This window comes from Lepidochelys olivacea, assembly GCF_965140295.1.
Source record: "Lepidochelys olivacea isolate rLepOli2 genome assembly, chromosome: 1".
In the NCBI taxonomy this organism is placed as follows: Eukaryota; Metazoa; Chordata; order Testudines; family Cheloniidae; genus Lepidochelys; species Lepidochelys olivacea.
Genome location: NC_140411.1, coordinates 217856875 through 217882899, shown reverse-complemented (window position 1 = coordinate 217882899; position 26025 = coordinate 217856875). Strand labels below are relative to the sequence as shown.

Here is a 26025-nt window from a genome sequence, read left to right as displayed (position 1 = left end):
CTCGTTATAATGCAATAGCAAATATTTACACTGTTTATAGCCCTGTAACTAAATAACCCATCAAACAAGAAGGAAGCCTTGTGGAATGCAAATGAAGAATTTTCACAGAAAAGTGCTAATTTCAAAGCAAGTGGTCATTGTGTGTGATGATCGGAGGCAAACACTCTAAATGCATTCCTCAATCTCTGTCATCAAAGGAAGAGTCCACCTGGGTAGTTACTCTGTCAGCTTGTTTTCTGCGAGAAGAAGCTATACGTACAGTTTCACAAAAAGATCCTTCATCTCTGGAGTGTCTGGATTCTAATAGGTTGGAATAAGTGAACAAAAAGATGGAGATCCCCAGAGTTCTTCTGGGTAGCCCTGAGAGACTTTTGGGAAACTGGCAGATGACTACATCTCTGGTACTGTTTTGAATTATAGACTGTGACTCACTTGTACATATATTTTACTGCTCTAACCTCTCAATTCTCATTTCCTTTTCTTAGCTAATAAATCTTTAGTTCATTTACTATACAATTGGCTACCAGAGTTGTCTTTGGTGTAAGATCCAGGATACCAATTGATCTAGGGTAAGTGACTGGTCTCTTGGGAGCAAAGTGAATGGGGTGTGATTTTTGGTGTAAGTAACCATTTGATTGCAGAGTCCAGCTTTTCTGGGGAGTCTAAGGCAGTGGTGTGCGGCCTGCAGGGTGCAGGTTGCCCACTACTAGTCTAAGGGTCTGTGACTCCATGGTAAGACTGTTACAGTTATCTTCCAATTGCCCCAGGGCGTTCTCAACTCCCGCTCTGCCCCCAGACCTGCCCCCACTCCACCCCTTCCCCAATGCCCTCCACCCCGCCTCTTTCTACCCCTCCCCCATCTGAGCACGCCTCATGCCTGCTCCTCCCCCTCCCACTCAGCACCTCCTGCATGCCGCTGAACAACTGATCGTGGTGGGTGGGAGGCACAGGGAGGGAGGCAGAGGAGTTGATTGGCAGAGCCGCCAGCAGGCAGGAGGCGCTGGGGGAGCTTGGCTTCTGGTGGGTGCTAAGTCCTGTTAATTTTTTCCATGGAGTCAGTGCCTATGAATCCAGGAGTTCACATTTGTTACTGACCTCGTGAAATCTAAAGATAGAACACACCACCAGTTTGCAGCGTCTACCCTGTTTTCTGACAATCTCTCCTGAGGTAGGAACTCACAGTCATGACCCCTCCAGACAGTGTGACACTGATCTTTTAGATGTCAGTTAGTCCCCCAACGAAAGCTGACTGAGGTAATTAGATAAGAAGGTTTACAGGCTGGGTGGATAAAGAGCCAAGTAGCCCATCAGCCCACATCTGATAAAGAAGCACAGGAAGGATGCCCCGGTAGGGAAAGAGAGAGGAACAGGGCGAGCTGAGCCCAGTCTCAGAAAGGTCTTAGGGAAGAGAAATCTTTCTTCCCCCCAGGTCCTGACGAGAGGGCCAAAAACACAGAGGATACTGTACACAGACTGTTCCATGGGAACTGCAGTGCTATTGATGAAGGAAACTCAACACAAATGGCACCGTGAATGCCCAACTAGTGGAGTCTAGGCTGTTTCTGTTGTTGCTAGAGAATTTACATCTGCAAGGGCCAGTCTGTTTTCTGCCGAAAAGTATTGGCAATGAAACTCATTTTTATAAAGTCCTGCCCATCATCTTTATTTTTTAACAATGCTAGGAAATGCATATCACGCCCCCCTGCCCTCGCGTCCCCCATGTTAAAAGGATGGTGAGATTTTGCATAGAACCACTCACAATCCAGAGAGGCTTAAGATTAAACACTTACCTTTAGTTCCCATTGCCAGGGGAAGATGTTAAAACATTTGAAATTCAAAAGGAAAATATTCTACTCTTCCTTGTGCCTTTTGCATTGGAATTTATTACTCCTACTAACTGTTAAAAGTGAAGAGTTAAAAATAAAACTTATAATGGGCCCATAGTTGTTACGTTAACTATGGAGTCACAGAAAATTCCTCCATAATACGGTATTTTTTGTGCTCTGTAAGGCTGAGATATGCTTTTGGCTGATCCCTCTATGCTACACCAGGTCTACAGGGTATCAGAGAGCCGGGACGATCAACCCATTGCCTGGTCATCCTGTGCGGGTGGGAAGGGGGCTCCATAAACACCCTGCCCCCTGTGCATCTCCTAAGCTACTCTGGCTGGGTGCCTGGGCCGGGATTTTAGCCTAAGGGGAAACATTTCAGACATGCCTCAGTGACCTAGGAGCCTACGTGTCATTTTCAAAAGTCACTCAGCGCCAGATTTTAAAGGACACTCAGGCACCTAGGAGTGCAGACAGGCATCTACTGGGAGTTTCCAAATCTCCTGGGAGTTCGGCACCAGGCACATTTGAAAATCCCACTGAGCACCTATCTGCATTTGTAGACACCTAAATATCTTTTAAAACGTGGACCTTGTGCACTTAGGATCCCTAGTCTCACTAAAAGTGTCACTGAACTCCCATCAGCCTCTTTGGCATTCCCAATGTAAATTCATATACAATTTTTTGAAAAGAAGTTAACGGTTATAAACATTATTTGCCAACAGGAAAATTCACTAATTCAATGATTTTCATTAAATGTTTCTATGACCATGACTAAGTTTCCCAAATATTTTCCCCCAAAAGGGGCAACTGGCAGCCCCAGTCCCAGGGCCCCGTGGGGCAGACAGCACCAGCATCACTACTGCCCTGACGAACGACTGCATCAACATGAAACCTTCCACCCTGCAAAGCAAGCTAACTCCTGGCAGGATCAGAGATTCCTCCCACATAAGCCTTCACCCAGGCCATGGGTCCCACAGCTGGGCTGAGACCCTCCATGACACTGACCCACATTCAGAAAACAAACTGTAAAATGGGAGCCATTCCAAGGGAAAGGAAAGGCCTGGGACAGGAGCATCTGCAAACAAGAAAATGGAAACATTTAACAGTCACAGAGCGGGGTCCTCAGTGGCCAGTGCCCTCCAAACACTGACTCTATTTCCCAGTCAGAAACAACCCCACACTTGTTACATTTTACAGCCCCTTTGCCCCCTCACAACCCCTTCAACCGTACTCACAGGGTTCCAGCGAACACTGTCCTTTCACCTACCCATCGTTAAACACACAGACTGCTTCCATCTCTCACCTCACGGCTGCAATCCCCGCGGCAAGAAGATGCCTGTGCTCCACCACTGACACACCCTGCAGAACACAGCGCTGAAATGAGGTATGCGGGATCCCCCAGGGTACACAGGCACCTCTTCCCTTTGATCACAGGGTGGCTTAGACCCAGACCTCCTCACATCACAGTCACAGCTCTGCCAAAGTGCTCCCACTCATGCCTCCACCATTCAGTACAGCTCCACCTAACACAGGGACTGCAGCTGGAGCACAGGCAAATAATTCCAGTGCCAGTGGCTAGTTCCAGCTCCAGGGGCAGAGTTAAGGCTGCCTTGGCGTTTACCATACTCTCTATTGCCTGGTTTTCAGGGTCTGAGTTTTCCCAACTCGATATCCTAGCAGGGCACAAGATACCTCCAGGCAACATGAACTCTGTGTTTATGAAGTTTTTTGTCAGCGAATTTAAACTTAACTCCACAGCCTCTGACATGCGCAGCTGTCTGTCCAGAGGCCGTAAGGAGAGTCTGGCCTTCACTGCAATGAATGAACAAAGGCCTCCTGTCTCGGGCGGGACTCGTAGAGCTCCAGTGAGGATAAATAGCTCACCAGTGTGAGAAATGTTTCACTCTAGCAGTGACTGCTGGGCTACGTGCACGCAGGGGGCTCAGGTCTCCATAGAACTATGTGTGGGCAGCTGCATTGGTGTGAAGTGGGCCTTTACCATCACCACGAGTGCCCTGCACCCATTTGCCACCTCTGAGGTGATTGGTGGCTGAGTGAAGTCGCTGTAGCTGCAACTAGACCCGCTGGCTCGGTGAGACAAGAGGCACGCTCCAAAAGAGAATTTGGACAGTGGCTCCGCAAAAAAGGGAGTGGTCAGCAAAATCTATATTGTGCATATTCTCCAGTGCAAGCCTGGGCAAATTTGGTGTAAGTGGCTGTTGTACGTGCAAAGCTGGTGTACAGGGACCGTACTCAATCTGCTCTGTGCTGGCCTCTCTGCTGTTCTCACCTGGGGCATGTCCATTTTCATGCTCCCCTCCTGGTACTGCCTTGTAGGTACAAGATTGCTGCTTGGCATGTAGACTATGGGAATTGTGATGTGTTTGCTTTAGTGCAATATGGATAATTGGCCATAATCGGCAGGAGGAGGACCATGGACTGAGCAGTGACAGGAGTCTCGGATAAGAGCTAGCCTTTGGGGAGACATGAGAGCTCACCTGGGACTGAGAGACAAAGAGACAGAGAAAAAGTGGAAACCAAGATGGGTCCACAGCAGCATGGCTCACGGCAGCCCGGACTTGGCGAGTATGGACCATATCTTAACCTTTGCTTCTTCTCTGTGCTAATCCATGGTAGTGTTACCCTATTTCAAGTTTCCAAATAGAGTATACAGTGGGGGAGGGGCACTGGAGAGGGGTTACAGGTCAGGGGTGCTGGAGGAGATGTTTGGGGGGTCCTGGAGGGGTGTGTGTCTGTGTACTGGGAGGGAGTATTTGGAGGATGCTGGAGGGGTGTGTGCACTGGGAGGGAGTATTTGGGGAGTGATGGAGGGAGTACCTGAAGTCTCACTCTCGAGGTGGGGGTCAGTGCCGCGCTTCCTGTCATGGTGGCAGGCCAGCTGGTGCATGCCTGGGACGCAGAGCCAGCCCATCAGTCAAGGTCTCCCTGAGGGCTTCTCCCCCTTCCCTGGGCTGGGAGCTGGGGCCTGACTGTCTCACCACTCCTGGTCAGGTTCTGAGGTCCTGTGGTGGGGCAGGCGGCCAGGCTGAGAGGTGCTTGGTGGCTCCGCTTACCTGGTGGGCCAAGCTGCGCGGGGGCTGGCAGGATCCAGGAGGTGCAGATGCTCAGGGGAGGGACCAACCAGGGTGTGGAGATGGCTCTTTCTGAGCTGCAACATCTGGAAAAATCCTGGACATTTTCTCTTATTTGGAAAATCCACCCGGACAGATGTTGGCAGACCAGAAAAAGAGGTCATGTCTGGGAAAACCCAGACACATGGTAACCTTAACCATAGGACTTCCCGATGCCGTATTCCAGTTGACTAATAAATCCTGCTGGGTTTTGAAAAGGCTGCCTGGAGTCACTGCAGATACTTGCTGAGGTACACTGGTCCCTGATGAATGTAAAAGTCTCTGAGTAGAGGTCTAACTCAGTTGGACTCATTGGGCAGAGCTCACAGTGTGAAACAGGAGTGCTGGAGCACAGAGGCTCAGTCTTGGAGGCGGTCACAGGGTCTGCACAAGTTCCTGGCCTCGCATCCCTGTGCTCAGGCTGGTCAAAGAAGGGGTCCCAACGCCTCTTTCAGTTGTTTCACCGGTGTCTTTTCATTTACAATGCTTAGTGCAGCCCCAATTCCCCCAACACCGATCCCCCACACTGACCCTTCCCTGGGTCTTCCGGCCCCAAGGCTTTCTGTAGTCGGTAGAGACAGAGCTGCAGTCCCTCTGTCTGCTCCCCTGGCTAGCCTCCCACTGAGCCTATCTCTGGGCTTATATCTCCTCCCAGTCAACAGCCCAATTGGCTCCACTTGGCTCAGTTGATTCCCCTGAGCCTGCCCTCGTTAGGGTCTGCAGCTGAGCTCCTTGCTGAGTGTCTGGGCCCCTGCACCCCGCTGCCCTGCTGGGAAGCAGGGGAGGAGTCATCCCTTTATCAGGGCATCCAAGGGGTTTATGCCCCTGCCCTGCCACAGAGGGATTGAGGCCACGTGACCCACCTTAAGAAAGAGAGCCGCCCTTGAGGGTCTGGCACACTGAAGGCGTTCCTCCAAGGGACTGTTTAAAAGCTGGGGCATAGCACAGATCCTGTAAATCTATGACACCTGCCAAGGCCCAGGTGTGGTGCTGTGACGCTGTAGCTGTAGGGAGCGGGGCGGACTGACCTGGGAATGTCGTTTAGTTTTACTGGGACTATCTGCATGGGGGATGAGATAGCAGGCGGTGACTTTACTTGAGGGAGGATACCTGAGTCTGTACCCTGAGCCGGGAGGGGGATGGGGACAGGTGACACCTTCTGCCCAGGAAACGGACAAAGGCTGGAGGAGGAGACTGGGGAGGCTGGAAGGAGAGGGCTGCAGTGGAGCTTCAGTTTGAAGCTGGCTGGGGAAATGGAGGGAACCCCAGGGTTGGGGTCTAAGCTCTCTGCCCCCGAGAGGGACCTGACTGAAGGGTTCTAGTTTTACCTACAAGCTCTGCTTGGGACTGTGTTCCTGTTGTCTAATAAATCTTCCGTTTTACTGGCTGGATGAGAGTCACGGTGAATCGCAGGAAGAGTGGGGTGCAGGACCCTCACCTCCCCACACTCCGTGACAGGTGCCAACATGTGATAAAGACTTCAAATGAACAACACACACTGAGCATTCATGCATGAAATTTAAAGTGCTGAGGAATTTTTTCGTTAAGTGTAAATGTCTCTAAGTTCAGGGCAAGAATACTTTATTTATGAGGTAAATAGTGTTTAATCGTAGAAGATTAGGGTTGAAAGAGACCTCAGGAGGTCATCTCATCCAACCCCCTGCTCAAAGCAGGACCAACACCAACTAAATCATCCCAGCCAGGGCTTTGTCAAGACAGGCCTTAAAAACCTCTAAGGATGGAGATTCCGCCACCTCCCTAGGTAACCCATTCCAGTGCTTCACCACCCTCCTAGTGAAATAGTGTTTCCTAATATTCAACCTAGACCTCCCGCACTGCAACTTGAGACCATTGCTCCTTGTTCTGTCATCTGCCACCACTGAGAACAGCCCAGCTCCATCCTCTTTGGAACCCCCATTCAGGTAGTTGAAGGCTGCTATCACATCCCCCCTCACTCTTCTCTTCTGCAGACTACACAAGCCCAGTTCCCTCAGCCGCTCCTCATAAATCATGTACCCCAGCCATCTGATAATTTTCGTTGCCCTCCAGTGGACTCTCTCCAATTTGTCCACATCTTTTCTGTATTGGGGCCCCTGAAACTAGACGCAATACTCCAGATGTGGTCTCATCAGTGCTGAATAGAGGGGAATAATCACTTCCCTCAATCTGCGGCAATGCTCCTACTAATGCAGCCGAATATGCCATTTGCTATTGTGGCCAAGAAGGCTCACTGCTGACTCATATCCAGTTTCTCGTCCACTGTAATCCCCAGGTCCTTTTCTGCAGAACTGCCTCTTAGCCAGTCAGTCCCCAGCCTGTAGCGGTACATGGGATTCTTCTATCCTAAGTGCAGGACTCTGCACTTGTCCTTGTTGAACCTCATCAGATTTCTTTTGGCCCAATCCTCCAATTTTTCTAGATCACTCTGGACACTATCTACCTCTCCCCCCAGCTTAGTGTCATTAATACTAAACATGAAGGGACACTCCATTTATATGGCTCATCGGTTGCTTTGGTACCAAGATGAGTTACATATTCAAAACCGGGTAACTGGGATGGTTGGAGTGAGGGTTTCTCAGACACGTAGGTTTCCACTTTTTGTTTATTCTGCTTTTACCTTGGGAACTGCTTGTGCCTGCCTAATTCCCAGACAGTCGGTCAAGTTCCTTTGCACGCTCTGAATACTTCCCAAATCCCCCAAGCAGCAGGAAACAGTCCAGAAGTTCAGGATTTACAATCCCAGGCAGAGACGACCCATAACTGCTGATAGTGTGGAGGTAGAGTAGGGTGACCACATGTCCCGATTTTATTGGGACAGTCCCGATATTTGGGCCTTTTTCTTAAATAGGCGCCTATTTCTCCCCCCCCCCACCTCTGTCCCGATTTTTCATACTTGCTATGTGGTCACCCTGGGATGGAGGGGCACAATTTAAACTTTCGACCACCCCCAGAACAGCTCAAGTTATTCCCCCTCCTCCAGACAGGCCCCCTCCTGGCCCTCAGTCTCCCCTCCCAGAAAGCAGTGCCCACCTCCCTGCAGCTCCCGTCTGTTCCTCCTGCCTCTCCCCGAGGGGCACAGCTTGCAGCTCACAGGTTCTGGTAGCCGCCCTGCAGGGAGTAGGGGCCTGGCTGCACCATGTGACTGAGCAGGGCTGGGAAACTGTGGCAGAAATCTGGGTCATGTGCCCTCCCCCCTCCAACACACACACACACACACACACACACACACACACACACACGCCTCTGATCCTAGAGCTGCTGAAGAGACAAGAACTGGCCCAGCAGGGAATGGGGGTTTTGGCTGTCAGGTTACTGCTTTTGGCTCCTCCCATTATGTAAATTAGCTCCTCTCTGTACTTGTGCATTTCTGGTACAGAAACAGTGGAAATAAGGACGGTGCAGCTCAGTCAGTTACACCAGGATGAGCTAAGAGACTGCAGCTGCAGGACTCACTTTATGTGGGAAACCCAGAATGAAGCCCACAAAGAGACCCTCGGCCCTGGTAGCAGCAGCAGCCACTTGGGAAGCCCAAACAAGCAACAACTCCAACAAGCAACAAGCCACTTAAAGAGCCAGAAAGCCCAAAAAACAATCACCAAGCAACTCAAAGAAATTACAAGCATCCAGTGGCACAGGGACTGAGAGGAAGCCAATGCGTAACCCATGCCTGATGGGTGTGCTGCTCGGTCTCCCTCTAGTGGCACCGAAATCACCTAGATTTTTATGAGTCTGCTACATCCTTGGTTAATAGGCAGGTGCTTTTTTAGCTTATGCAGTAGAGGCCCACAGCACTAAGCTTCAGAGGTCCCAGGGTCAGTCCTGCCTGCCACCAACCAGGGTCTGTCAATGTTACAAATGCACCTCCACGTGCTGGGGTTTACTCCCGTTTAGAGCCCGTTGAGGAGGCCACCACCGTGCCAGGCATATTTCCGCGGGAAGGGGTGGGGCTTACGGTGACTGTGGCCCCTTTGTGCTGACACAGCCGGGGCCCAGAAGGTACAGAGCTGGGGTGAACACTCTAGACAGTTTCTGGAGATCCTACAATGAGGATAGTAAGTGAGTGGCAGGGTGTGAGGGGGAGACACACAGAGCACTGACCCCCGCGCTCAGGTGTGACCTCACCAATGGTGGTGATCAGGGACTAGAAGCAAGGTGCAAACTGAGCTAATCAGAACAAAGAGGCGTTATCGCTGTTCAGCCAGATGCAGTGATCCATGGTCCTACTCTAAGTCTTATCTGCGTCAGGAGCTGTTTCTCTCAGTGCATTTGTCACGCTGTGCAAAGCCCTGTCCCCAGGCATTTTACTTGCACACGCTTTGATGAAGCCAGGTTATGCATACAAATTAATTCCCAAATGCAGAGTGCAGAGGGATCCAGGTGCAGTCTCCATGACATTGTGCTGGGGGGTAAATCTAGCCCACCCTGCATGGGAAGACAGCTGGGCAGGCTGTGGAGCAAAGAGCTATGCACCATGTGGGAGTTCCCTGCAGGGGGATTCGGGGAAGGAGCGTAGACATGTGGAGCAGTATAGCCAGTTTTTGCCCCCTGCACCTACCCCAGCTGTTTTGGCCCCTCCCCCTTGCCAAGTGCAGGCTCAGGGCTCCTGTCATAAATATAAAGGGAAGGGTAAACCCCTTTGAAATCCCTCCTGGCCAGGGGAAAGCTCCTCTCACCTGTAAAGGGTTAAGAAGCTAAAGGTAGCCTCGCTGGCACCTGACCAAAATGACCAATGAGGAGACAAGATACTTTCAAAAGCTGGGAGGAGGGAGAGAAACAAAGGGTCTGTGTCTGTCTGTATGCTGCTCTTGCCAGGGACAGAACAGGAATGGAGTCTCAGAACTTTTAGTAAGTAATCTAGCTAGGTATGTGTTAGATTATGATTTCTTTAAATGGCTGAGAAAAGAATTGTGCTGAATAGAATAACTATTTCTGTCTGTGTATCTTTTTTGTAACTTAAGGTTTTGCCTACAGGGGTTCTCTATGTTTTGAATCTAATTACCCTGTAAGATATCTACCATCCTGATTTTACAGGGGGGATTTCTTTATTTCTATTTACTTCTATTTTTATTAAAAGTCTTCTTGTAAGAAAACTGAATGCTTTTTCATTGTTCTCAGATCCAAGGGTTTGGGTCTGTGGTCACCTATGCAAATTGGTGAGGCTTTTTATCCAACATTTCCCAGGAAAGGGGGGGTGCAAGTGTTGGGAGGATTGTTCATTGTTCTTAAGATCCAAGGGTCTGGGTCTGTAGTCACCTAGGCAAATTGGTGAGGCTTTTTACCAAACCTTGTCCAGGAAGTGGGGTGCAGGGTTTTGGGAAGTATTTTGGGGGGAAAGACGCGTCCAAACAGCTCTTCCCCAGTAACCAGTATTAGTTTGGTGGTGGTAGCGGCCAGTCCAAGGGTAACGGGTGTAATATTTTGTACCTTGGGGAAGTTTTGACCTAAGCTGGTAAAGATAAGCTTAGGAGGTTTTTCATGCAGGTCTCCACATCTGTACCCTAGAGTTCAGAGTGGGGGAGGAACCGTGACATGGTGGCATTGTGGTGGGATTAACCTGAAATCATTTTGAGATCCAGTTGAGATTTTTTGAACTAGAAATACAGATTTTAAAAAGGAATTTTTAGGAAGTCCAGAAAGCAGCTTTGAAACTGAAAGCAGCTTGGTTTCTCTCTGCTTTGTGGCCAAGCAGAGACAAAAGGGGATTATCTTGTGAATTGCAGGTTTTCTTTGCCTGGAGGCAGGGTACTTAACTCCTGCAGGGAAATTCACAGTCTTCCAACCCAGAGGTTTTTTTTTTCTTTTCTTCCTAAAAGTAAATAGGGGGTGTGTGTTCTACCCATTTGCTTTTTCTTTGGGCTGGGTAAGCAGGTTTCCAAGTAGTTGGAGGTTTTTTGATTTAATTTGGGCCCAGAGCAGAGACAAGGGAATTGTCTTTTTCTGTAGGCTGACAGTCACTATCAGAGAATAGGTATTCTATTCCAGCACAGCAAAATTTTACAGCCAAGTTTTGTTTGTTTATTTCTAAACCTCGGGTATAAAGTTAGTTAAAAACAGAGAGGTTAGAATGACCAAATCCTCAGCTCGACTACAGCTGGAATTAGCCAAATTTCAGGCTGAGGAAAAACAAAGGGAACATGAAAGACAGATAGAACTCATGTGGCTGGAGAAGGAGGTACAGGAGGCTGCCCACAAGAGGGAAATGGAGGCAAGGAAGCATGTGGAGGAGGAGGAGGAGAAGGAAAAAGAGAGGAAGCATGTGGAGGAGGAGGAGAAGGAAAAAGAGAGGAAGCATGTGGAGGAGGTGGAGAGGATAAAGGCCCAGCAGAATATACCAACAAACCCTAGCAATCCTTCTCCAGGTACCACTTCCCATCCCAGAAAGTTCCCCACCTACAAGGCAGGTGATGATACTGAGGCCTTCTTAGAAAACTTCGAAAGGGCCTGCCTTGGGTACAACATCTCTACTGACCAATACATGGTAGAGCTGAGGCCGCAGCTCAGTGGACCCTTAGCTGAGGTGGCAGCTGAAATGCCTAAAGAACACATGAACAAGTATGAACTGTTTAAATCCAAGGCGAGAGTCAGAATGGGGATAACACCCGAGCAGTCTCGTCGGAGGTTCAGAGCCCTAAGGTGGAAACCAGACATGTCATTTACCCGACATGCCTACCACATTGTGAAACATTGGGATGCCTGGATATCAGGAGCAAGTGTTGACTCTCCAGTAAATTTGCCCTTCCTAATGCAAATGGAACAATTCTTAGAGGGTGTTCCTGAGGAAATAGAAAGATACATCCTAGATGGGAAACCCAAAACTGTAATTGAGGCAGGAGAGATTGGAGCCAGATGGGTGGAGGTGGCAGAGAAGAAGAAAACTGGTTGCAGTTGGAGCGGAGACCAGAAGGGACCACCCCAGACCACACCCTATTACCGGGGGCCGCCCAAAGCCCCACCTACCTCCCAAAGAACCCTCCAGACCCCTTATCATCCCAACACCCCGTTCTCCAGCAACCCTCCTCGCCCCAGTGACCCGTCAGCTGGACGATGTTTTAAATGTAACGAGCTGGGGCATGTGAAGGCCAACTGCCCCAAGAACCCCAACAGATTACAGTTCATTGCACCGGAATCACACCAGAGGTCCACAGGCCCAGATACCTCCCAGATACCCTTGGAGCAGAGGGAAACTGAGTGTGGGCGGGAAGAAGGTCACCGCGTGGAGGGACACCGGAGCACAGGTGTCAGCTATCCATGCTTCCTTAGTGGACCCCAATTTAATCAACCCAGAGATCCAAGTGATGATTCAACCCTTCAAGTCCAACTCTTTCAATTTGCCTACAGCCAAGTTGCCTGTCCAGTACAAGGGCTGGTCAGGAATGTGGACTTTTGCAGTCTATGATGATTATCCCATCCCCATGCTGTTGGGGGAAGACTTGGCCAATCATGTGAAGCAGGCCAAGAGGGTGGGAATGGTCACCCGCAGCCAGGCTAAACAAGCCGTGAGGCCTAGCTCTGTTCCGGAAACTTCTATCAGGACCCAGTCAGAGGTGATGGACCCGGGCCCCAGGCCAATGTCTGCAACAGCAGTAGTGGATCCAGTCCCAGAGACCCAGACGGAACCAGTCCCAGAACTGGAACCAGCCAAACAACCAACACCAGACCCCGTGCCAGCACTGAATCCAGTACTTGCAACCTCAACACCAGAGGGCCCCACCGAACCTGAACTGGCAGCAGCCGATAACTCTACACAAGAGGCTCAGCCGGAGCCTGAATCCCAACATAGTGCACCAGCGGAGAGCGGTTCACAGTCAACAGAAACAGCTCCATCCCCTATATCGCTTCCAGAGGGACCAAGCCTAGGTCCACAATCCAATGAGGAACTGATGTCTCCAGCATCAAGGGAACAGTTCCAGACCGAACAGGAAGCAGATGAAAGCCTCCAGAGAGCTTGGAGGGCGGCACGGAGCAACCCACCACCTCTCAGCTCTTCTAATCGATCCAGGTTTGTTGTAGAAAGAGGACTTTTATACAAGGAAACTCTTTCTGGTGGACACCAGGAAGACTGGCATCCTCAGAGACAGTTGGTAGTTCCAACGAAATACCGGGCCAAGCTCTTGAGCTTAGCCCATGATCACCCTAGTGGCCATGCTGGGGTGAACAGGACCAAAGACCGTTTGGGGGGGTCATTCCACTGGGAGGGAATGGGCAAGGATGTTTCTACCTATGTCCAGTCTTGTGAGGTGTGCCAAAGAGTGGAAAAACCCCAAGACCAGGTCAAAGCCCCTCTCCAGCCACTCCCCATCATTGAAGTTCCATTTCAGCGAGTAGCTGTGGATATTCTGGGTCCTTTTCCAAAAAAGACACCCAGAGGAAAGCAGTACATACTGACTTTCATGGATTTTGCCACCCGATGGCCGGAAGCAGTAGCTCTAAGCAACACCAGGGCTAAAAGTGTGTGCCAGGCACTAGCAGACATTTTTGCCAGGGTAGGTTGGCCCTCTGACAGCCTCACAGATGCAGGGACTAATTTCCTGGCAGGAACTATGAAAAACCTTAGGGAAGCTCATGGGGTAAATCACTTGGTTGCCACTCCTTACAATCATCAAACAAATGGCATGGTGGAGAAGTTTAATGGAACTTTGGGGGCCATGATATGTAAATTCGTAAATGAGCACTCCAATGATTGGGACCTAGTGTTGCAGCAGTTGCTCTTTGCCTACAGAGCTGTACCACATCCCAGTTTAGGGTTTTCCCCATTTGAACTTGTATATGGCCGTGAGGTTAAGGGGCCATTGCAGTTGGTGAAGCAGCAATGGGAGGGATTTACACCTTCTCCAGGAACTAACATTCTGGACTTTGTAACCAACCTACAAAACACCCTCCGAACCTCTTTAGCCCTTGCTAGAGAAAACTTACAGGATGCTCAAAAAGAGCAAAAAGCCTGGTATGATAAACATGCCAGAGAGCGTTCCTTCAAAGTAGGAGACCAGGTCATGGTCTTAAAGGCGCTCCAGGCCCATAAAATGGAAGCATCGTGGGAAGGGCCATTCATGGTCCAGGAGCGCCTGGGAGCTGTTAATTATCTCATAGCATTCCCCACCTCCAACCGAAAGCCTAAGGTGTACCATATTAATTCTCTAAAGCCCTTTTATTCCAGAGAATTAAAGGTTTGTCAGTTTACAGCCCAGGGAGGAGACGACGCTGAGTGGCCTGAAGGTGTCTACTACGAAGGGAAATGTGGTGGTGGTGTGGAAGAGGTGAACCTCTCCATGACCCTTGGGCGTATGCAGCGACAGCAGATCCAGGAGCTGTGCACTAGCTACGCGCCAACGTTCTCAGCCACCCCAGGACTGACTGAACGGGCATACCACTCCATTGACACAGGTAATGCTCACCCAATTAGGGTCCACCCTTACCGGGTGTCTCCTCAAGCTAAAACTGCTATAGAACGGGAGATCCAGGATATGTTACAGATGGGTGTAATCCGCCCCTCTGAAAGTGCATGGGCATCTCCAGTGGTTCTAGTTCCCAAACCAGATGGGGAAATACGTTTTTGCGTGGACTACCGTAAGCTAAATGCTGTAACTCGCCCAGACAACTATCCAATGCCACGCACAGATGAACTATTAGAGAAACTGGGACGGGCCCAGTTCATCTCTACCTTGGACTTAACCAAGGGGTACTGGCAGGTACCGCTAGATGAATCTGCCAAGGAAAGGTCAGCCTTCATCACACATCTCGGGCTGTATGAATTTAACGTACTACCTTTCGGGCTGCGAAATGCACCCGCCACTTTCCAAAGACTTGTAGATGGTCTCCTAGCGGGATTAGGAGAATATGCAGTTGCCTACCTTGACGACGTGGCCATATTTTCGGATTCCTGGGCAGACCACCTGGAACATCTACAAAAAGTCCTTGAGCGCATAAGGGAGGCAGGACTAACTGTTAAGGCTAAGAAGTGTCAAATAGGCCTAAACAGAGTGACTTACCTTGGACACCAGGTGGGTCAAGGAACTATCAGCCCCCTACAGGCCAAAGTGGATGCTATCTAAAAGTGGCCTGTCCCAAAGTCAAAGAAACAGGTTCAATCCTTCTTAGACTTGGCCGGTTATTACAGACGATTTGTACCGCACTACAGCCAAATCGCTGCCCCACTGACAGACCTAACCAAAAAGAAACAGCCAAATGCTGTTCAGTGGACCGGAAAGTGTCAGAAGGCCTTTAACAAGCTTAAAGCGACACTCCTGTCTGACCCTGTACTAAGGGCCCCAGACTTTGACAAACCGTTCCTGGTAACCACAGATGCATCCGAGCGTGGTGTGGGAGCAGTTTTAATGCAGAAAGGACCTGATCAAGAATTCCACCCTGTAGTGTTTCTCAGCAAAAAACTGTCTGAGAGGGAAAGCAACTGGTCAGTAACTGAAAAAGAATGTTATGCCATTGTCTACGCTCTGGAAAAGCTACGCCCATGTGTTTGGGGACGGCGTTTCCACCTGCGAACCGACCATGCTGCACTAAAGTGGCTTCACACCGTCAAAGAAACTAACAAAAAACTTCTTCGGTGGAGTTTAGCTCTCCAAGATTTTGATTTCGACATCCAACACATCTCAGGAGCTTTTAACAAAGTGGCTGATGCACTCTCCTGTGAAAGTTTCCCAGAATCAACTGGTTAAAATCATCCTTGAGATGTGGAAAATACTGTTAGTCTTTATGTACTTGGTAGTATATTTAGAGATGCATGTGTCTTATTAACTCTGTTTTCCTAGAGCTCCAGGAAGAAATCCCAGCCAGTGTTTCACCCTAGCTGAGATTTGGGGGGCGTGTCATAAATATAAAGGGAAGGGTAAACCCCTTTGAAATCCCTCCTGGCCAGGGGAAAGCTCCTCTCACCTGTAAAGGGTTAAGAAGCTAAAGGTAACCTCGCTGGCACCTGACCAAAATGACCAATGAGGAGACAAGATACTTTCAAAAGCTGGGAGGAGGGAGAGAAACAAAGGGTCTGTGTCTGTCTGTATGCTGCTCTTGCCAGGGACAGAACAGGAATGGAGTCTTAGAACTTTTAGTAAGTAATCTAGCTAGGTATGTGTTAGATTATGATTTCTTTAAATGGCTGAGAAAAGAATTGTGCTGAATAGAATAACTATTTCTGTCTGTGTATCTTTTTTGTAACTTAAGGTTTTGCCTACAGGGGTTCTCTATGTTTTGAATCTAATTACCCTGTAAGATATCTACCATCCTGATTTTACAGGGGGGATTTCTTTATTTCTATTTACTTCTATTTTTTATTAAAAGTCTTCTTGTAAAAAACTGAATGCTTTTTCATTGTTCTCAGATCCAAGGGTTTGGGTCTGTGGTCACCTATGCAAATTGGTGAGGCTTTTTATCCAACATTTCCCAGGAAAGGGGGGGTGCAAGTGTTGGGAGGATTGTTCATTGTTCTTAAGATCCAAGGGTCTGGGTCTGTAGTCACCTAGGCAAATTGGTGAGGCTTTTTACCAAACCTTGTCCAGGAAGTGGGGTGCAGGGTTTTGGGAAGTATTTTGGGGGGAAAGACGCGTGCAAACAGCTCTTCCCCAGTAACCAGTATTAGTTTGGTGGTGGTAGCGGCCAGTCCAAGGACAACGGGGGGAATATTTTGTACCTTGGGGAAGTTTTGACCTAAGCTGGTAAAGATAAGCTTAGGAGGTTTTTTTTCATGCAGGTCCCCACATCTGTACCCTAGAGTTCAGAGTGGGGGAGGAACCTTGACAAGTGCAGGCTCAGGGCTCCTCTCCTGCTGCCTCAGGGAACTCTGGGTAAAACTCCACAGCACTCGCCCCCCCTGGCTCCAGTCCCAGCTCCCACAGCCACAGGCAGGGTTGCAGCTGCTGCTGAAGCCCTGGGGAGACTCTGGGCGGCTGTACCCAGGCATGTATCAGCACAAACCTGCTAATGGGGCCAACACCACACCCCACAACAACTGCCCCAGCTGCCCCCTGCTAGTGGTGCAGAGGATGGTGCAGCCTGCTCATCCCCAGTCTGCCCAAGGGAGCTCAGGGAGAGACTGGTCAGTTCCACCCTGACCCCAGTGCAGGGCATAGTCCAGTTCTGAGTCACCAGGAATGTCACTCACTGTGTTCAGTCCCTTGTCCCTCATGGGGAGTTTCCTACAGGGGCAAGTTGGCCGAGTTCTTACCTGAGCAGATCACTCCAGTATCAAGAGAATGAGAGCACTGGAATGCAGCCCATCCTACATGATTGCAGTCCCAGAGAGCTGACTCGTCACCACCACAATCAACTAGAATCAGCCAAGTTGGTCCAGATCCTTCTCCAAAATGAGCCCGGCCAGGGGCACTGACAGCAGATCCACATCCCAGCTGCTTACAAACCACCTCAGCATCTTCCATGTCCCAGCTGGTATCACACACCGTCCCCCACTGATCCTGGTGTTTAACCTCCACTCTCCCGGCACAGTGGCTGCGTCCATCCGCCAGCCTCAGCTGGTTGGCACCTTCAAAGAGAGACAGAGCAGGGTCAGAGTGAGCAGGGAGCCTCCTCCCCAGCGTTTGCACAGCAGAGTCCGCGCCCAGCAGCAGGGGATCCGCGCCCAGAGCCAGGAGAATGGGACATGCCCAGAGCTGCCTCATGACTCCACCTGATCCTGTCTCAGAGCCTCCCACTCGGGGCTGTCACTGCTGTAGCTTTCGCCATTTTATCCCCACTCTGGCAATTTGGGGTGTTTTTACCTGTCTCATGAGAACACGATGAAAGGCGCCAACTCACCGAGTTTCCCTTATTCCAAATGGCACCATCTCCTGTCACTGTCACTGGGGCTGAAGTCAGCGAGGTGCCGCCATCTCCCTACAGGCTGTCAGCACGTGGGAGTGAGGCCTCCCTGAGTAAAGCTGGCTGCCACCTACCACTGTTTTCAGTGAGACTTTAGCAGGGTACGTGGCTTCCCCTGAATGGCTCAGGGGACTGGACAGGACCCATGGACTGTGATGAGCAGCAGAGACCCTGTGCAAGGAGGAGGGGAAGAGTGAGGGGAGCAGGGCACTTGGGGGCTGGAGGCAGATTCTGGGGTTACAAGGGAATGGGGTGCAGGTGCTATGTCAGCAGAAAGGAGGAGTGGAAAGTGTAGGGTGGGGGGTCTGGAGCAGGGGACCAGGGGAAGGGAGGGGGTCTGGAAAGTTGGGTCAGGAGGAAGGGAGAGGAGGGGGTCTAGAGTGAGGTAGGAGGGAGAGCTGGGGAGGGTGCGGAGGGGTCTGGAGAAGGAGGAAGGAGGGAGGTGAGGGGAGTGGAGGGGCAGGGAGGTGGGGGTCTGGAGCAGAGGGATATGAGGGAGTAGTGGGGTGAAGAATCTGGACTGTAGTAGGGGGCAGGAGGGAGGGTGGAGAGGGGAAGAGGGGGTCTGGAAGAGGAGGCTGGAAGGAGGCAAGGGAAGAGGAGGGGCCTCTAGAGTGAGGAGAGTGCTTAACAGCCTCCGACAGAGAAGTTATGGGGGTGGGGTGGGGGGGATTCAGAGAAGTGTTGCTATTTGCAAAAGGCTAAACCAATCCCATTGTGTTATGGTGACATTATAGCTGATGTGAATGGTTGATGTCAGAGTGAAGGTCTCCAGTATCTCTGTCTGTAACTCACCCCTGACCAGTGACAGAAGTTCTGTGTGCGAGCATGAACCATGCTCATGAATTAGCTCAGTGGCTGTCAAGCTATTTCCCAGCCAGCCCTTCTTCTGTCAGAGGAACTGAAGCAGGACGGGAGAGCGAAGGCAGTGCTGGGCAATGGACGGCAGTTCCCGTCTCTGGGGTGAGGGGAGGGTAAGCGCAGTCTCCAGCTGAGCAGCCAGGGGGAGTCGTGCAGTTCGGGTGCACAAAGGGTGACTTTTCAGCCTGCGATTCTCACCCCAAGCGCTGGCAGAGGTGTAGACGGGGATTCTAAAGTCCAAAGACAGATGGAAAAATGAGACTGGATGGTTTTTTTAACCTTGCAATTTTTTTCTGTGGCGCTTGGCATTACAGCCTTGTGCTCCCTAACGGAGCTTCCTCTCCCCACCTGCCCCACACATTTCCCTCTTCCACTGGTCTCTTACCCCCCTCCTCCCCTGGGCTCTTCCCCCTCCTCTTCTCCCCTTTCTAACTGGCCTCTCTGCCCAGCACGTACAGGCTGCTCCTTCCCCAGATGAGGAGCAGACTCTGCCCCCACTCCCTGCAAGCTGCTTTTCTCCCAGTTGCTCTGAGTTTCACCCCCTGCCCTCAGTTGTCTCTAGGCCTCTTTGCATTTCTGGGGGTTGTGGAGAGGAAAAGCTGGCTGCTGGGAGAGAGGCAGTTTACTAGGACTGTGAGGTGGGGCCACTGCCTGCCACACAGTCCTCAGATATTGCCTGGGAGAACTGGCCCCCAGGACAGGGTTTGACGACCCTGGACTGTCCCTGAGACTGGGAGCAAGTCCAGGCATCATTACTACACCTAGGAGCTACGGCTACATGCAGAGTTCCACTATGAGCCCTGGAACAGGCTGGTTGCAGCAGTGGATGGCTGAGCTGGGGACACCATGTTTAAGGAGCCTCCATGGAGCTGAGAGAACAGTGCAATTCACACCAGTACGTGGCCAGACCGTCCTGCTCCTTCAATGCCAAGTAAATACAAAACAGTCACTTTGCTGCAATCCACAGGGAAGGTTATTAGGAGCTGCTCTGTGCAGTCGAGTCCCAAAGGAAACCCCTTGGGCCTGGTCTGCACTAGGAAGAAAGGGTTAGTTTTTTTTCAATCGAGTTAACTCAGTGACGTTCACTTGTGGTAGGACACAAGGCTAAGTGCACACAGAGTTCTGTTTCCCTGAATAGAGTTGAACCTAACAACAGCCAGCAGTTTCAGTGCTCAGAAATCCCCAGCCTGCACCTCCAGCGAGCTCCAACAGGCTTTGGTTCTTTGCTCCCTTCTTGGATCCCAGCCACAACTCCTTCTACTGGCTTCTCCCTCCAACAGACATAGTCCAACACCAATATCCTGGCCCCTGCATTGGCAACAAGGGAAAGCCCTGGCTAGCTCTGCCCTGACCATGTGGCCAGTGACTTGGGCAATAGCCCCCAGCGTCTGGACATGTTTTTACTACATAAAAGATTTTGATGGTTCTGTCTATTGAGCCTAATAGAGTGTGCTTGGTCCAGCCATTAGCTGTCATGATGTCTGTGATTCGCTTCTGATCCAAGACCCCGTGATGGCAGCCATTAGCACCTTTCAGGATAACAATTACATTTACATACTGCACCTATCGTATGCTTGCACCACTTGGGCCCAACTTGGAATAATGACCCCAGCCAGCATTCTGAACATTGGGTAAATTCAGATCCCGGTCTGGGAGTGAAACCTGTGGCTTTTGTCCATCCCTGATATTTTCTCATTTGTTTGCCTGGAGCCCAAAGAATTGTATAATGTTTGCCTGGAGCCCACATATTTGGGGTGGATCAATAATGGTGAATCACTATTGTGACGGGTTCCCCCCGGGGTGCCACCTTGAACTAGGGTATCACTGAGCCCCCTGATGCACCAGCTTGGGCTCCCTCTCACACTGTACTGCGGTGACAAACTGCAAAGCCCTCCAGCCTGCACTTTCACCAGCTTTCATACAGGTAGGGACACACCCAGCTGCAGTCACATACAGGCTCTCTAATCACCAGCTTCCCAGCCTAGGATCTGAGAGCAGTACCATCCTGCCCTGGTCAAATCTGACCAGTATATGGGTTTAACACCTGGTCCACCTCTCCCTCAATGTGAAGAGAACAATGCACACTTGTAGTACCCAAGCTGAGATTTTCCTCAAGCACTCCAGTCAAAGCTCACTGGTTTAGATGAAAACAAAAACAAGTTTATTAACTACAAAAGATAGCTTTTAAGTGATTATAAGTGATAGCAAACAGATCAAAGTAGATTACCTAGCAAATAAACAAAAATGCTACCTAAGTTTAATATACTAGATAGATTGGATATGAATTAGCAGATTCTTACCCTAAGAGATGATACAAACAGGCTGCAGAGTCTTAAGGCACAAGCTACACTTGCTTTGCAGCTTGGAATCCCCAGGTGTTTCATACACAGGCTAGAAATCTCTTTAGCATGGGTCCAGCACTTCCCGCAGTTCAGTCTTTGGTCCTCAGGAGTTTCCAGGAGTCTTATTGTGTGGGGAGTGAAGACCCCAGATGATGTCACTCCCTGCCTTATATAGCTTTTGCTTATGGTGCAAACCCTTTGTTTCAAAGCTTGGTTCCCAGACCAGTTTATGGAAAAATACTGACATCCCAAGATGGAGTCCAGCATCATGTGGCCTGGTCACATGTCTTTGTAGAGTCATAGCAGCCATTACTTACAGGCTGTCTGGAGCATTCTCAGGAGGGCTCACCAGCTGGAGAATAAGCTTCTCCTAAGTCCTATTGTTTTTCCGAATGGCCCATTAACCTGAATAGGCCCTTTCCCACCCACTATCTAGACTGAAAGCATCTTGTCTAGTGGGCGTTACCCAGGTGTAACTATATTTGAAGTATAGATACATAGTCAGTATTCATATCTTCAGATACAAAAAAGAATAAATGCATGCAAATAGGATAATCATATTCAGCAAATGATAACTTTTCCAACGACACCTCACATGACTTATGTAGGATAAAATCCATCATAATTATGTCATAATCAGATCATAATAATATCACTGTGACAAATATGGGGTGCATTGCACAACGATCTTCTGGCAAAGACTGTCCAAGCCTCTGTTCAGGGCTAATGGAGGGGGATTGGGGCACTGAGGAAAAGGGAAAATAGCTACATGGTGATATCCCCTATCCTGTATACTCCCCTGCAACACTGTGTTTGCGTCATGCGAAGCAAACTCAAATTTCCCCTAGAAAATAAAAAATTTCTAGGGGATGATGCACATTTGCTTATAAATCCAACAAAAATGCATTGAGCTGAACATGTGCTTGGCATCACTATATGACACTGTCCCACAATCATGTCATAATTTATTCCTCACAAAGCAACAATTGTCCATCTCCTGCAATGCCAGTCTGATCGCGCACGAGTCACCACAAAATGCTCTGCTTTCTGGTCATGTACAGCTCTGTCATGGGCTCTAGCCCCAGCACATTATATTTCAGCTTCTTGGGAATTTGAAATATAAACACCAAGTAACCTGCTAGATGGTTTGGTTTGCTCAGGATTTTCAGGGTCTTAGGTCCCTAATCACCACACAGTTACTGAGCTGTCTGTGAAATATACATTTGGGCTGTTTTTACTCTAATGCAATAATTTAGACTGAAATTTCTCATTATCAGCTTCAACTTCAGTTTCTCTAGCTGGTGCAGCAGCACATCGGGTTCCCATGAAACAGCTACTGCTGAGGCATTCGCTCCCCTGCCAAACACCTGGATCATTCTCATGCTATTAATACCAGCCCAACAGGTTCCAATCACTGTATTATTTAAATTATATCTGGGTCTCACATTTGATTTTAATCCTATATTTAATCATTTCTGGAATCTTTGGGCCAGATTCACTCCCTGCATTTGACGAGCACATGCTGCTGTAACACATTGTCTAGGCCCCCCATTAGTGTTAAGTCTGCCTGGAGCTTGGACACAGTTTGGCAAAGAGCCTGCAGCCCCCTCTGTGCTGGAGGAAGGAGAGCAGCCCTGGGCGGGGCAGCCTTGAGGGAATGAAACCAATGTGGCCGTGAGAGGCTGCCAAGGTTCCTTCCCCACTCTGAACTCTAGGGTATAGATGTGGGGACCTGCATAAAAACCTCCTAAGCTTACTTTTACCAGCTTACGTTAAAACTTCCCCAAGCTACAAACTATTTTACCCTTTGCCCTTGGACTTCCACTGCCACCACCAAACGTTTATCTGGGTTTATTTTATTAGGAAAGTGTTGTCTGGAAATGTCTTTCCCCCCAAAATCCTCCCAACCCTGGCACCCCACTTCCTGGGGAAGGTTTGATAAAAATCCTCACCAATTTGCATAGGTAACCACAGAACAAACCCTTGGATCTTAAGAACAATGAAAAAAGCAATCAGGTTCTTAAAAGAAGAATTTTAATAGAAGAAAAAGTAAAAGAATCACCTCTGTAAAATCGGGATGGTAAATATCTTACAGTGTAATTCTATTCAAAACATAGAGAATCCCTCGACGCAAAACCTTACGTTACAAAAAGACACACAGAGAGGAATATTCATTCTATTCAGCACAGCTTATTTTCTCAGCCATTTAAAGAAATCATTATCAAACGCATATCTAGCTAGATTACTTACTAAGTTCTAAGACTCCATTCCTGTTCTGTCCCCAGCAAAAGCATCACCCAGACAGACACAGACCCTTTGTTTTTCTCCCTCTTCCCAGCTTTTGAAAGTATCTTTCAAAGTCTCCTCATTGGTCATTTTGGTCAGGTGCCAGTGAGGTTACCTTTAGCTTCTTAACCCTTGACAGGTGAGAGGATTTTTTCCTCTGGCCAGGAGGGATTTTAAAGGGGTTCACCCTTCCCTTTATATTTATGACAGAGACACTGATACAGCACCTCTGCCATGCAGCTTGTGCTGGTCGGGCTTCTCTAGACTCCAGCTCGGATTCAAAGCTGCTGTGTGCCAGCAGAAACCCTGAGGGAGGGAGGGAGGCAGGGGTCCCACAGCATAAATCTTCCCGCTGGCAGAACTTCCAGTACCCTCACACGCACAGGGTATTGCACACTGCACCCTACCTCACACCCCCTCACTCATTCTGTGGTAGGAATCAGCTCTGGGTTTATTTGGGAAAATCCTGCTCATCTCACACATGCAAAACTTCTCCTGGCTTCAGTGAGTGAATGGGGGAGTGAGGAGCCAGGACTTGGCCCTTGGAGCTGTTGGATTCTGGACCAACAGACATTTCTGTTGGATCCCAAATTATTGATGTATTTCTTGGGATTTAAAACACTAAAGTGACGCCTAGCCAAGGCTCTAGGCACCCGGACGGCATGGATAACACACAAATTCCAGCAGCATAAGTGACCATTTCAATAGGAACTCAGCTAGCCAGACACCTACAGAAACTCCTTCCACCCCTTTCTCATTATGTGATGCACAGCCTGTGTCCTTCCCAACCCCCACGCCTCACACAAGTGTATTTTGCAGTGTGCCCAAAAGGTCATCACCAAATTTGCACTATTTTGGCCCAAAGGGCGAGCAAGTTCTAGAGTCCTGGAGCCCCCACAGAGAGCATCCTGCCAGCCACCACTCTCCTTTATAAAAGGGGGAACAAGCTCGGGTACCCTGCTGACCATAGCTCTGGCCATACGGCACAGGGAGAGAGGTGATCCCTCAGAGAGGCTGGTCCCAGACCATTTAGGACTTTATAAATCATCACCAACACCTTAACCTCCACCCATAGCTGGGCAGCCAGTGCAGACCCTGCAGAATGGCTGTAACATGCTCCCAGCCAGATGCGCTGCTCAGTGAGTCACTGCCATTTGCACCAGCTTTGTTCTCTGAATGGTTTTAAGGTGCAGCCCCACACAGAGGTCATTGCATTAGTTCAATCTCAAAGTAGTAAAAGCCTCGGTAACAGTGGCAAGGTCCAATCCCAAAAGGAAAAGTCACAACCTCCAAGCCAGACACAGATGGTAAAAAGCAGACTGTAAAAGTTACCACCCTAGTTCCAGTTAACCCAGCTCTCCTGGTGAAACACTGAGGAGACTTACCTGCTATGACCTGAATTGTGAGGAGAAGAAGCCACAGCACCGGAGTGGAGAGATGTCCCTTCATTGCCAGCCTGACTTGCTGTCCCCTCATTCACTGCACTGGCTGCACCTAAACACCTGCCAGGGCTCCTCTGTGACTGACAAGTGACAACAAAGCAGTGGAAGGGAAATATATAGATTCAGAGGCTGGCATCAGCTGCGGGAAGGAACCAATAGCAAACCCATCTGCCTTTTTAGTTATTATCAGTGGTTTTATCTGTGAATGTATGAAGCTAAAACATCCAATAAAACTCAAAAGCAACAAGCATCACCATATATGAGTGATGAGCCCCCTCCTGACGTCAGGTTTACCACAGCCTCAGATCATTGGCTAACCCCATCTCTGGTGCGGGAACAAAAACTGCTGTACAAACTGTATGTAGCTAAGCTGTTTCTCACCCTCATAGATTCTATATTGTATTAGATATCAGTTGGGAGACATTTGAGGCAGGTTATTTTATAAACTAGGGAATAAATCCCCTGTGCCAAAGGTGATCATTACAAGACCAATTCCCAGTATAGGACATGCCCAATTGTAGACAAGGACAAGTCACTAGAACCAGTTTGTGTCACTCAGATCAGCTGTTGAACAAGATAAATTACCCAGCACCACCTGTAATATTGACAGTTGTCCAACTAATAGACCTTGGGGTTTCCTGCCTAGACCATGATCATTAGTGGCAGAGGCAGATCTTAGGGCTTCCTGAGTAGGCCATGACCCTCTCTTGCGGTAGCAGGATGTTTGGCACACATTATGCCCATCAGTGCTGTCAGTAGGGGGACGACTCCTTGGAAAGAAGTTTACTTGATTCTTGGGACACAGACAATTAACGGAACAGGCACAAGGCAACGGACATAGAAAGCTCAGAATAATGACTGGCTGGCATCACACCACCTCAGGCTCTTCCTAAAGAGAACTGTTTCAAATACTTGGATTAAGGGAAACATCTTTAACTCTTTACCTTTCCCTTTTCTCCCATGCTGCCCTTTCTTTATGGAGAAAACTCCCCGAAAAAATCTGTGCAGCCAACACCTGATCCTCCTTTGAATCCCTTCTTGAGATCCCTCCCTCTGTTGTGATTCCGGAAAAAGACTTGACAGTGACTAGCTTGGCAGGTGAGGAGCTCTGGGTGTACCTCTTGCCCTTCCTTCCCTCTCCTTATTTTAACCAACCTCCGCTCCCCAATCCTGCCATTCCCCCTCACTCAGCCCTACTGCTACTTAAACAACAGTAACGACAAAACAGGAAATTGTACCAATCATCACCATGTGAATTTGCTTTTATGTTATTTTATGTTATTGGTTCCAGGGAAAATAATAGAACTTC

At 49.3% G+C, this 26025-nt stretch overlaps 1 protein-coding gene across 1 annotated transcript in view; it reads right to left on the bottom strand.

The window, feature by feature from the left end:
• The window catches only part of LOC311526530 (antigen WC1.1-like), a gene marked incomplete at both ends in the record, with an annotated part of 60557 nt that extends 35834 nt beyond the window's left edge, over positions 1-24723 (bottom strand). The window contains 2 exon segments of the mRNA XM_084639685.1: positions 17136-17450; positions 24660-24723. Coding sequence (XP_084495811.1) covers positions 17136-17450; positions 24660-24723 — 379 coding nt within the window.
• Between the last annotated feature and the right edge of the window lie 1302 nt (positions 24724-26025).